Raw genomic sequence first — 12,607 nt, forward strand, 5'->3', positions numbered from 1 at the left:
GATCAGTGGGTGTGATGGTATATCCCCAATGTCTTGGGAGATGTCTTCCACCCTGCCTAATGCTTTAGGATTAGCATTTATTGCAGGCAGAGAATTATCTGATCTCTGTGCTGGCTTGTAGTTACTGTGCTAGGAGTTAATTGACCCTCTGCAGCTTTAGGGTTTTGTTTTTTTTTTACTATCTGTGACTTTCTTTTGGGGGGTGGAGGTAATTGGAGCCATCTGAAAATTTAACAAAGAAAGTCTGTTCTAAGCAGTCTTCTGTCTTCACTTCTAGTCCTCCCCTCTCTTCTCCTAGCTTCCTACACCAAATGTTTGCCTGATCTAAGATAAACCGGGTCCTGTCATTTGAAAGGAACTCCACTTTATCTTCAACATTCTGTGCTCAAGATGATAACCCCTTGTCAAACATTCAATCAGGTTCCTCTAGACCAGGTTGCACAGAATCTTTGGACTCTGGTTCATAGGAAGTCTTAGGAATGGATTCCATTTTCAGAATCTCGATACATTTGTAGAAACCAAGGTAACATTATTACTTCTCAATAAAATGCATAAGTCCCAGTGAGGTGGCAAGTGAGACTGTCAGACTCTTTACTCACCACAGTTCTTTTCGTCACTGCCATCAGCACAGTCTTCGTCCCCATCACATTTCCACAACAGTGTGATACAGCGGCCATTCGTGCACTGGAATTGGGAAGGTTCACATTTGGCTTTTCTTCCTAAAATCAGGAGGGAACACTTAACTAAACTTGGGATCCAAAGGTGATTAGTTAGAGATTCAGGTTATCCAATACCTATGGGCAGGGATCCTCTGAGAAGGACAACTGCAGACTCAGCAGGCCAGCACATTCTGGGGGGGGCAGACTTGGATGGGTCTTGGGGCAATGACTGACAGTAACTAAGTTCTTAGCTGGGCACACGCTGTCTAGATAAGACTAGATTTCCCAGCCTCTCTGAGAATACATTCTGGCTAATGCAATGTCAGCAGGATTGGTATATACAACTTCTGGGAAATATCCTCAAAGGGACAAGGGATCCATTTTCCTTCCCTTTATTCCTTTCTGGTTCCTGAAAACTGGGCATGGTGGTTGATTGGAATACTGATCTTGGGCCAATGCAGCCAGACCAAGATAGAAGGAACCTAAGTTGCCCAGAGAACATGGGGGCATTTTCATTGGCTCTGGACTCTTTCTATCATTTGTTTAAAAGTCACTTGTGTGGCTATAATCACACAGCCAAATCTTAATCCTTTAATGGTATTTCTGGTCCACATTCCATACTGTTATTCATGAATGATGCTCCTATTACAAGCAAAGTGAAGGAGATTTAGAAAGGTCAGCAAGGAAAGGAAAGACATAGAAGTTTAATACCATGGTTCCTCATCTTAGAACTTGAAGTCTGATTATAAAAAACACAGGTTTATGAAACGACTCTAAGATAAGATAAAAAGCATCAAGAAGGTACAGTTAAGAGACAAATGGAAATCATTTTTAATTTAGTGATTGGAGAAAAGCAAAGTAAGGTAGAGCCACAGACTTGGGTTCCATTTGTCAGAACCTCAGTTTTCCTATGCTCAATGTATGGATATTTAACTCACACAATAATATGAACTAATTCTTGTAAGTAGGGCACTTAGTTTTTTTGCCTGGCACAGGACAACTAACATCCAGGTGTTTCCTATCATTAGCAGGTCTGTCCTTCTGGAGGATATGATTTCTTTGAGATAAAAGGCAAAGATCCGGTTGCTTAATGCAAATATACTGCAAATATTCGAGAAACCCAATGGAGCCATATATAGTTCATGCAGATTACTTAGGGAGGCCTTCCGATTTCCTGCCACCTCTCAGCATCTGCAGCTGTGGCATGCTGGCGTAAGAACAGATGCTACAGTGACAAGCACAGACTGGAACTCTTGTGTTATGTACACAATACTCTAGCTGGCCTCCCTGCTATCAGCTACTCCCCACTGTCTGGGAGGATTCTATGCTTTGTGGCAAATTCCCAGGAAGATTAAAATTTGGTCCAAGTCAAGTTTGCCATATGGGTGTGGTTATCTTCTAAGGGACTAAATGTATTTGTTTAAAACCTGCTCCCAGGAGTCTAGTTAAGCTATGACCCAGGTAAAAAGCAGTGTGATCTGATTGCATTTCTACATACATTTCATTCATTCCACAAATATTTTATTGGGTGTAAAGATACCAGGGATTTAGAAGGGAAAATGGGGGAGGGTAGAGGTTGCTGCCAGGAAGCTTCACCTGCTAGTTTTTATATTGCTAAACCAAATAGGAAGCACCTGGCTGCCTCTCGACCGTCTCCATCATCAGCCTAATCTCGATATATTCTCAATATGCTCAGTGCTGGAGTACATATTTCAGGGCCCACTGGCTTTAGCTCTATATCCCCATTGTGTTTGAGGGCCATGTAATAAGAATCTACTTTGAGTACTTTATTTGAAAAGCAGAAAAAGAACAGTTTATAGTCAGAGTACACTGATATAAATATACTTGGAAAGAACAGTCAGGTTATTGTCAGGATACTGTGCAGACCACAAGGCTCTGAATTTTTAAAAGGTTGTAGTCATTTAATGTTGTTCAGTCAAAATGAGACAAAAACATGGACGTTGATATCTACACTGTCAAAAAGGTAACTGTATAATCAGTCTTGGACAGAGACATAAAAGTAAGTGTCAAATGATGGATTTCCACTTCAGGGTTAGGTACCTGGAAGATCTTAAAAATGAGTCACCTGGAAGCTACATATTTTATAGACACTCAAACTGTCCTGGGACTAAATACAGACACAGAATATCCTAAGGCTCTTGTTTAGTCCCAATACCCTTAAAGAGGGTCCCTGAATGTAGCTGTAACCTGCAAACTATCAACAGTAACAAGTGACATCAACATTCCAGCGATGCTGCTTGCAGTGTCCATACTGAGCAGGCTCAGGGCAGACATGAGCATTTTCTTAGTGTTTATTCCAGTGGTCTAAGATGAAAAGGAGTTTAACTTCTACCTTTTCTTATCTGAGATGTTTCCACTTCCCCCAGGCTTCTGCCTGACTGTCATAAAGCTGTGTTTTACCATGACACATGCACAGCCTCTATTAAGAAGGAGGGACGACCAGGGTTAGGAGTACATTCTGCTCCTAAATGTCCCTGCTTGTTTAAGAAAGGAGTGAGATGGGGTGGGGGTGGGTAAGGCTAGCGGGCTTTATAAAGGGCCCTTTAGAGAGCGAGGAGTAAAGACCTTAAGCTTTATGGCCGAGTCTCTTGATTTCCTAAGTACTTTGTTTCCAGAGAGTTACTGGGCAGAAGGTGCTCCTTCCTTATGTTAATTCCCTGCATCGTGCAGAGGGCAGAGCTCAAACAAGAAACCCAGTGCCGAGACCTCGGCCACCTGACTGTAACACTGTGTGGATTTTCTGTCCAAGTTTCTGAAAGATTCTACCTTACACCTCTGGTGTTCGACTGGGACTGCACAGAGCTCGAGGAGAACTGAAAACACCACATGAGCTAAGAAGCTTCTGGTTTCCAAAGCTTTGGGGATTTCAGGCTTGTGGACCTGTAGTCTGTTTGCATCCATGACAGTTAAGTCTCAAGTTCAGTGTTATGATTTCATAAAGGAAATGGGATGAGTTTGAAATCGTGTCCACCCAAGATTCTTTTAATTCTTAGGCTCAGCTAAAGCCACTGATGCCTCAAAAAATAACCTGAGAAGTAGAAGAGCTAGGTACTGTACAGGGTGGGGCAAAAGTAGGCTTGAAGCACGATGGCTTTCTTTTGACTTGGCGTTGTGTGTAAGAATTTGAAAGGGGCTCTATTGTTTTAAGAAATCAAACTGTTGGACTAGATCTAGGTTTCCTTCTAGCTCTAACACTTAGAATGAATATCCCTACCCCTTTGGTTCAGGGGGTGGTATGTCACTTGTACCTAGTCATATATGTGGCTCTTTAAATTTGTAATGAATGAATGCCCAGAAGTATCGAAGGATTACTCTCTCATACTATCACTTACACAGATGGAATCAGACTATGTAAACTTACTTCAAGGCACCTATGTCCCAGGAGCCTTGCTTACCTAAATAGTTAACTTTGCTACCCAGACATGTTGGCAGGTCACTGGCTCCAAGAAACTCAGGATTTTTAATGCAAATAGAAGTCAGCCTGCCGTTGTCTAATTGTCGCTGCAAGGGTTACATGGAGGAACAATATGTAAGCTTCAGGAAAAACTGCATAGGCTCTACAATAAATACCAAGCCTTCACACTGGGCTACACATTTCCCTGCAGGGCTCGGAGCGGCACCCTTGCAGGAATGTCCAGTAGCAGTGCATAGAATATGGAGATGTTTCATGTTGAGGCTCAGACATGAACTTCAAGCTACTCAGAGGGGCTCAGGCCACCACACTGCTGGGACTGGCAGGGCCAAGTATTCAAATCTCTCACCCCCTTCCTCACAGCTTGAGCATGCGGGTGTTATCTACTGGAATTTCTTCAGTCCATTTGCTTTGGCACTTCTGGGGCTGCCAAGGGCATTTATTTTTAGTAGGACTCGCTTCTGCTTGGCCCTTCAATGCCAGTCTTTCTATTCATAGGTGAAAGCTTGTTTTTAGACAAGCAGATATCCTAGTCAGCAATGTTTTCCCACAGGGAAGGTTGGTAAGAGGGACTAAGCGAGAGGGCCCCCGAGATATCAAGCACAAATGTGTTCTGGCCTTAAGTCAGCTTCTGAGACACAGGCGGGGGCCAACTAAAAACTGTTAGATACTTAGGCTAATCCTTCTGATTCACTGAAATAAGTGAATCTTACAATTCAATTGTAAAATAGTTTTTCCATTTACATCGGATTGAGATGATTTTAAGAATCATGGACAACTAACTTAATTTCTTTTATTTGTTAGCCAAACACTGCACCAAGACTTCAGTCTCTTAATTCATTTACTTCTCAATGCTACATGGTCAGTACTACTATTCTCCTTTTATACATCAGGAAACCTGTCTGGAGAACAGAAGTAAAGTACTTGCCCAAGAATTTGAACCTGGGCAGTCTGGCTCCAAATACTGTGTTACTGAGCATGCATACAAACTAGAGCATCTGACTCAGGACTAATTCTTTTTAGAATATTGTGTTGACTTATAATTTGGGCAGTAGAGTCAACTTAACCCAGAATTAGGTGGTTTTACTTGCCATAATGATACTATCCTAACACAGCTTTATTGTGGAGATAGAGCCCTTTCTCCTATTCTCATTTTAATTTTTAAAAAAATGCTGCTAGAGTATCCTTTCTTAGAAGGACAAGAAAAGGCCTGAGGATACTCTAGCAGCATTGGTGTTCTCATCAAAGGCACATTGGTCAAGTCAGAACAAAGGCCTTCCCGATATTCTTTGGAAGTTATTAGTTTTATGGGTGGTTCTCAAGCTCTCCTTTGCATAAGAATCCTTTGGAAGGCTTATAAAGCACAATGCTGGACCCCACCCCACAGAGATTCTGATCCAGTGGGTCTAGGGTGGGGCACACGCTTGCATTTGTAATGAATTCCCAGATGATTCTGACACAGCGGGTCCCTGCCCGCACATTGAAACCACTACAGGAAGGTTGAGAAGCTCAGATTCTCCCTAGCATGGAAGTGACTCTTTCAAGTTCAGGGTTGGGATACATAGCACTCACCCCCCATAAGCCCCCATGCCCATCACTGGATGGATGTTGGCGATAAATACGTCTTGCAATATATACACTAGGGTGACAGCTTGACATAAGGCCTTTGTGCTCATTAGGTAGGGAAAATTTATCTAGATGCTTTAACCAGCATGCACTGTAAAGAGGTTCTTCTAAAATCTGTCTTCCTCTCTCGTGCCCCATCTGTGATTGGTCCCATCACTTACTCTAAATCAGGAGTCCAAAAATGAGGCCAGATTCTTCTCCCCTGACATTTTGCCATCAAGCCCTGGCCTGTCCAAGCCCTCATCTCTCACTTGATCTAAATTTGTCTCCTGTTCGTCTGCCTCTAGGCTGCCACATTCTGTATCCAAATCAAGATGGTGATTCAAGCCACCTTCTAGTGCCAAGGATGGTATCACTTCCAGGCTTCCCACTGGCTCTAGAATTGAATCTAGTTCACGATCTATTCCTCCTGACTTTTCCCTATTAATTACCACCTGCCATCTGCTCAGGCTACACCAAGGTGTCCCACTCACTTCCCCAGGCCTGCACCCTCTCTGTTGCTTTGTCTTGATTTACTCATCTTACTTACCCCTGTTCCCTTATCTACCAGGAGTGGGCTCAGATATCACCCCTTGAATGAGGTCCTCAGTTCCCTCCTTGAGTCAGGTGTGGTCTGGCTGCGTTTCCGAAGTCTCCTGTGCCTGTCATACAGCTGTCATGTACCGCGATGCTCTTACCCACCATTTCCAGCTCTACAAATGGACTTCCCCTAACGCGGGGCCTGGAACTTATCTTTGTAATTTGGGCCCTGGTGTCTGGCAGCTAAAGATTCTTTCGGCACTAGTGAGTATTCATGGATGCAGTAGTTGATTTGTTAGTTCACTTATAAAGCTGGTCTGAACTATAGACTTTCCTCAAGCATTCCTCCCAGCTTTTCTAAACTTGAAACCAAGCGTGACCAGTTGGCCTCATTTCCATGTGAGGAGAGAGGTTTGACATGCAGGGAAAATTAGCAGTGGCTGACTGGTTAAGTTGGAAATTGGATGTGTGGGACCCGGCTTTTACTTCTGATATGTTTGAGAGCTCTTTGGTAATGTTGGCAGCAATCCACTGTGCTTGTCTCCTATCACCTTCATAAGACCATCTGCAGAGATGGAAGAATTTTTGGCTATGTCACATTACGGTCTAAGTTCTTAATGATTTTGGGAAACTTCATAAGTTGTGACACAAGTAGCACATAGGAACTCCAGCAACTCTCAGCTGCTGTCAGCCTCTTTATGATTAAGTCTTAAGCACTGGATCTGCTCACTCCTGCCCAGTGCTTCTCTTCCACACTGTCTTTGTATCACTGATTTCCGGGGTTGACTTCCTCACTAGATAAAATGCCAGGAAGGAAGGAACCAACCATCTGGTCACAGTGTCCCCATGCCTGCTGCCATATGCCCTATGGTAGGTGCTCAGTAGAAGAGGCAGAGTGCATTCAAGCAGATGTACAAAGAAGGTCGGCACCAGTCAACCACCTACTTAGGGAACCTATGGATCAGTTAGTAGCTCAAATCTTGCGAAGGCTTCTTAGGAAAACTAAAGATTAGAAGCAGTTTGTAAAATAGGAACCCTATTTGCTCATAGTATTTGGAGGAAGTATTAAGTTATAACACATGAAATAACTTGCAAAAGTTGGCTTTTGCCAAAGTTTTTTCACCTCCCTTGTTTGGCAGCTTCAAGCCCCACTCCATTCCCCACTGCCACTGTCACATATAGTTACATAAAGGCTAGCTACTAGCCAGCAGGGCCAACCCGGACGACCCAAGTCGGTGGCAAGATCAACCATTCTAGCCAATGGTTTCATCTTATAGTTTCTGTCCCGAGAGGTATCTATCTCTTAAATACAAGGTCATGAATATCCTCCCTGCACCCCCACTCTACCCACCCATATAACATCTCTGAGATACAAAATGGGCAAAGGATTCCTAAGCAGACATGAAACCTTTTTTTCTTTTTTTTTTTTTTTTTTTTTAGTAGAATCTGTACTTACTCTCCCAGCACCTAGCAGGCATTCTTTTGCTTAATTTAGAGCCCAAAATAGACATCAGGCCCAAGCTTTCCTAGGCAACTTCACATGAAGGGAAAAGTGTGTTACGTGCTAACTATAAGGTATCACCTGCCACCTCATTAGATCCTGCAATGCATCTAGTGGATCTAACTAGGTGGTATTAATGATGTCTGGAATTTTTATTGCAAACCAACAGAAGAGCTTAGCGAAGAGATACCAATTCAAATGGAAAAATGCACAGAGTGAAATTGAGATGATTTTCACTTACAAAGCCAGAGTCTCCTAGAGCTAAGTCATACTCTTCCTTGAAGTCCTCTGAAAAGCTATCCTTAGGTTTCCTAGCTAAAAACTCTTCAGCTGGGCAAAGAAATTGTCCCTGGTCCACTTACTTCTGCTCAACAGGTAAATCTAATCCACCACCTCTGCAGAAGGTATTCTTGGACTCTGCCTTGAAAGTAGTCCCAGTGCTGTGGCCTAAGTACTCTTTTGATATTAACATAGATGGGAACATCCTAAGCCATTTTGAGGCTATCAACTAACCATCTGGAGAGCAGCTGTATCAGCCCACCCCAGAAGCTCTCCTAAGGCAGGTACATTTATCATAAGCATCATCACAGACCTTATCATAGCCCTCTGAGGCATTTAATGTCTTATAGGCTAGTATGTGAAGATGGCTTTCCAAAGAACGGTCAGCATCCAGAGTAAATTTAATTATGACTCAAAGTCATATATGTGACTGCCCAGACTAAATCACTATTCCCTCTATTGAAAAGGACAGCTTTATTCACATTCTGTGAGAAATGGAAAATGGTCTAGATATTTAATGAGTTATCTATGCTGTGCTCTGAGTCTTCTGGTCTTTGGATCAAAACCCGAAGCCATATGGCTGGGAGCTATCTGTTCCCTTGATCTCACGGTCATGTTCTATCCACTCTAGGAGTTCTTGTTACGTCTTATCAGTTCGATACTCCTCCTGTAACAGAAGGGGCTTGTAACTACTTTCCATCTTTTCTAGAATTATAAAAACTTCTCAAGTGAAATCGAGTTTATGGTTATCCAATATTATAAAAGGCAGAAACACTTCAAACAGGCTGTCACTTCTTTTGAGCATGGAGGCTGCCATAATTAAAATAGGCAGTTTTGTGGTACTCAGGTCTTAACATTTGGCAGCTCTAATGAACTTGGCCATTGTATGTGCTTTAGGTCTCTGGGGATTCAAGCAGTAAAACTAAAGAATGAAAATGACACAGGACAGGTGCATGACTAAATGTCACATGAAGTGGCCAACAGGGCAATTTGGGGAACAAAGCTGCTCCAGATTTCAAGAAGCTGTCACTACCAATATGGGCTTGCCTGGTGACCCTCCTTTAAAGAGCCCTGCTCACATGCACATTCTTTGGCCTAGATGAGAGTTACGATCATTGCCACACCGTCCCTTGGTGCTACAAGATGAACCAGGTTTATTCGCCCTTGCCCTCCAGTCTCCTATCCCTCCAGGTCCATTAGTACTGCCATTTCACCAACCCACCCCCACAATAAGAAAAGTTCTGTGTACTCTTTTGCTAGTTGCTAGCCATATCTGAATAGCTCTCACAGAACCTTTGTTCTTCTAGGCTTTGGCCTTAACAAATCTATGGTACCCCAGATCCTATTCTTGGCTCCCTAGGCTGGAGGAAAATGGCCTGCAATCAGATATACTACATTACCAAACTTTAACTTCTCTTGTTAGCCTGGTTTAATTTCCTTGCCTATCCTAGAGTATTTTAGACAGCATCATGCAAGTATGTGCCTGAGTGTGTGTGGGGGTGGGGGAGGTAAAAGTGTAGAAGACCAGGGCCAGAAAGTCTGCCTACATGCCCCGGGGCTTTGAACTTCAGACAGGAGCCAGTCTGGGTTGGCTTGGGGTCAACATCTGCCTCAGCAGACCCTAAATTCCCTCCAGTTCAGAAGGATGTGCCTCCTTTCCTTTGAAGAATTTAAGTAAGTCTTGCATGGGCTTCTATTTCCACTGTTCATGGCATGTCACATATTTCATAAGTGACTTAGGGGAGCAAAAGGGTCCTCACCTACCTAATACAAGGTGAATATACGGCTTCAACTAACTATTCTCAACAGTTTAGATGCATTCCTAGCATTCTATAAGATAAAGTTAGCCTCCAATGTGAAGTTATGTGTTAAATTAAGAGAATTACCTGCAGCAAAGAGAACATGGAGTGAAAATGAATATTTTCCTCCTACTTTCCTGGACCGTTACATCAGTAAGTTCCAGTATATTTTAGTCTTTTTGAAATAGTGGGAAAAGTATAATGCAAGTCATGGCACTATTCTGAAAAATGGTTTAATAAGTTAGTACTGCTCATCCATTAATGATTAATGTTGGAGTCTGAGAACTTGCGAGCAGGGCTTTGCCAGGCTCTCGGGTTTGTTACACATCGAAGGCCATGGTCAGGACACTCTCGCCCTTCCGAGGAGTCCAGGCAGGGGACAGCAGTTGAGAGAACACTGGGTCTCGGCCTGTCGAGTTTTCACATTCCCCTCAAGATAACACTACTGAGGCTGCTAAATTGCGAGTCTGCGGAGCCATGTGACCCAGCTCAACGTGACCCGGCGGCCAGCCAATCGCGGAGGGCAGAGAAGTCCGTCCCAGCTTCTCACGCTCGGGACACCGGGCTGGGGGCACTCAGAGACTAAAAACCACCGAGGGGTGCCCGAGAGGCTGCTTGGCCGACCACGCTTTTCAAGTTCGCTCTCACTCAGGAGACATGTGACTGCGGGCAGGCGGGTCCCCCGGAGCCGCCTGGCAGCCGGAGCGAGGGACTCGAGTGGGTCCTCGGGACACGGGCCGCTTTCCGCCCTCACTCCCTAGAGCTGGCGCGCAAGCACCCCCTTAGCGTCATGCCGAGACCCCTTGGCGGAGCGCCTGGATTCTGACCGAATCCTCTTAGAGGGGCTTCCTGCCTCCTGCCTAGGAAAGTTGTGCGTCCCCACGCGGGAGGGGGGCTGAGGGCAGGGCTCCCGGGCCCAGCGCGCAGACCCCGGGGGACTCGACGGTAGGCACCGCCGCCCTCTCCGCGAGCCACAGCCCCGCGCGGGCTCCCGCGCTGCTCCCTTTGATCTATTGTTTAAAATGAAGGCTAATTACAGTCACTACCTTAGGACTCCATTCCTCTCGAGGAAATCTCACCGGAACAGGGATCCGCAAACTAACCTGATTAAGTCTTTGTTCCACTCCCCTCCCCCGTTCAGCGACACGGAAGACCCGCGAGGTTTACAAACGCCGCAGGAGGGGGGAAACACCGAGCGAGGAGTCCCGTTTCAGCCTCCCTCGCCCCGTAGCCTGCACTCCAGGGAGACAGCGGCGAGCCCGGGAGTCGCCGTCTCGGCGAGCGGGCTGGGCACCGATCGCGGCTCCGCGGAGACTCCGGCTGCAGCCTCCGGACGCGCGCCCGCTCGCGCTACCCGCCGGGGGACTCACCGCCCTGGCCGACACCCTGCGCCCCGGTCCCCAGAGATGCCCACCCTCGCCCTCCACCCGCCCTTAAGTCCAAGGAGCGCGCCCGCGGGGGGCTGAGGCGCGAGTCGTGGCCCGGCCCTCCGCCTCCTTCCCAACACCCCGCCTGGGAGGGGAGGCAGAACCATTGTTCAATGGCCCAGAAGCCCACACTCCCCGGTCCCTGCCAGGCGGGGTGGAAAACGAGGCAAAGCCGTGGGAGGAAGTGTAAGGGAATGAAGACTAGTTCAGGCAAGGCTTTAGGACACCCCACCCCCCAGTGTCCCCCACGCCCGGCTCGCTGTAGCCGCGACGCTGACAGCTCAGAGGCGCCACCAGGGTGGGGAGGGGGGAAAGGCGAGGAGAGCGGAGCGGCGCCTCCTCGGAGGGGGGTGGGCAAAAGGAGACCCGAGCCTTGGGGACCCCCAGACACCGACTGGTTCCGGGCAGCCCACGGAGGGATGCATCCTCACTAACCTGCTGCGGTGGCGTCGCTCTCCCTGGGCGCCCAGCACAGCGCGAGCAGCAGCCAGAGTGCCCAGCGCGCGGACGTGCCCATGGTGCCCGCCTGGATGGTGCCGCTGCCGCTGCCTGTCGTTTGCTCCGTACAACAAGTTACCAGCCTTTCGGAAAGGAGGAAGGAGTTGGGGGCAGGGAGAGAGGAGGGGGGAAGGAGGAGGGGAAGGAGTTAGAAGGGGGGAGGGAGGGAGCTGGGAAGTAGAGCACACCCCCTCTCCTACAACTTGCACAATCTCCTCCCCACCTGCCAGCCCACCCACCCACCCACCTCCCAGGGCTGCAGCAGCGGTGCAAGTCGAGCCTGTGGGCAGAAAATAATGCAGGCGCTGCAGAAGAGGGGAGGGTAAGGGGGGGAGGGTATGGGAGAGCCAGGGAGGGGGAGAGAGGGGGTGGAGAGTCGAGAACCAAGGAGGAGACAGAAGAGAGAAGCCGGCAGCCGAGCACCCACTGCTGGAGCGCTGGGTGAGGAGCGAAGAGGGGTCAGGAGGGGGAGTGGTCAGCAGGGCGGCAGGGTTGGGGGGGGGAGGCGGCTTCAGCCCTCCTTTCTCATCGCCGCGCTGCTCTTATGAGCTGGGGCCGCCAGGTGCCTCCGCTGGGGGTGTGCGAGTGTGAGCGTGCTGGCGTGAGTGGCCGCGGGCACGGCGCTGCCGCCACCCGGACTGCTCGCGCGGCCCGACTGCTCCGTGCGTCCTGGGGCTCACGGGGGCCCGGGGCGGCTGCTGGTTGGCTCGCGCGCAGCTCTCGCCTCCAATCCTCGGTGCCTGTCCTAATTTCCTGCTCCAGGGAACCTGCGGCTGCAGCAACCGTGCGCTCCCTACAGTCCTTACTTACTGTACCCTCCCGGCAGCCGCCAGCAGCAAATGCAGCAGTGGCACAGCAGTTAGCGC

General features: G+C 47.5%; 1 protein-coding gene across 3 annotated transcripts in view; it reads right to left on the bottom strand.

Moving 5' to 3' along the window:
* Positions 1 to 11,810, bottom strand: part of VLDLR (very low density lipoprotein receptor) — a 29,157-nt gene extending 17,347 nt beyond the window's left edge. The window contains exons 1-2 of one of the 3 annotated variants that reach the window (XM_087822684.1): positions 11,679 to 11,809; positions 600 to 719 (exon numbers count right to left, since the gene is read on the bottom strand). In XM_087822684.1, the coding sequence (XP_087678810.1) occupies positions 600 to 719; positions 11,679 to 11,760 (202 nt within the window). In that variant the 5' untranslated portion in view covers positions 11,761 to 11,809. Of the gene's footprint in view, positions 1 to 599; positions 720 to 11,678 lie in introns of all 3 variants that reach the window. The other 2 variants (XM_087822683.1, XM_016214291.2) reach the window with 2 other exon arrangements.
* Between the last annotated feature and the right edge of the window lie 797 nt (positions 11,811 to 12,607).

This window comes from Miniopterus natalensis, chromosome 12, assembly GCF_054644295.1.
Source record: "Miniopterus natalensis isolate mMinNat1 chromosome 12, mMinNat1.hap1, whole genome shotgun sequence".
Classification (NCBI taxonomy): Eukaryota; Metazoa; Chordata; class Mammalia; order Chiroptera; family Miniopteridae; genus Miniopterus; species Miniopterus natalensis.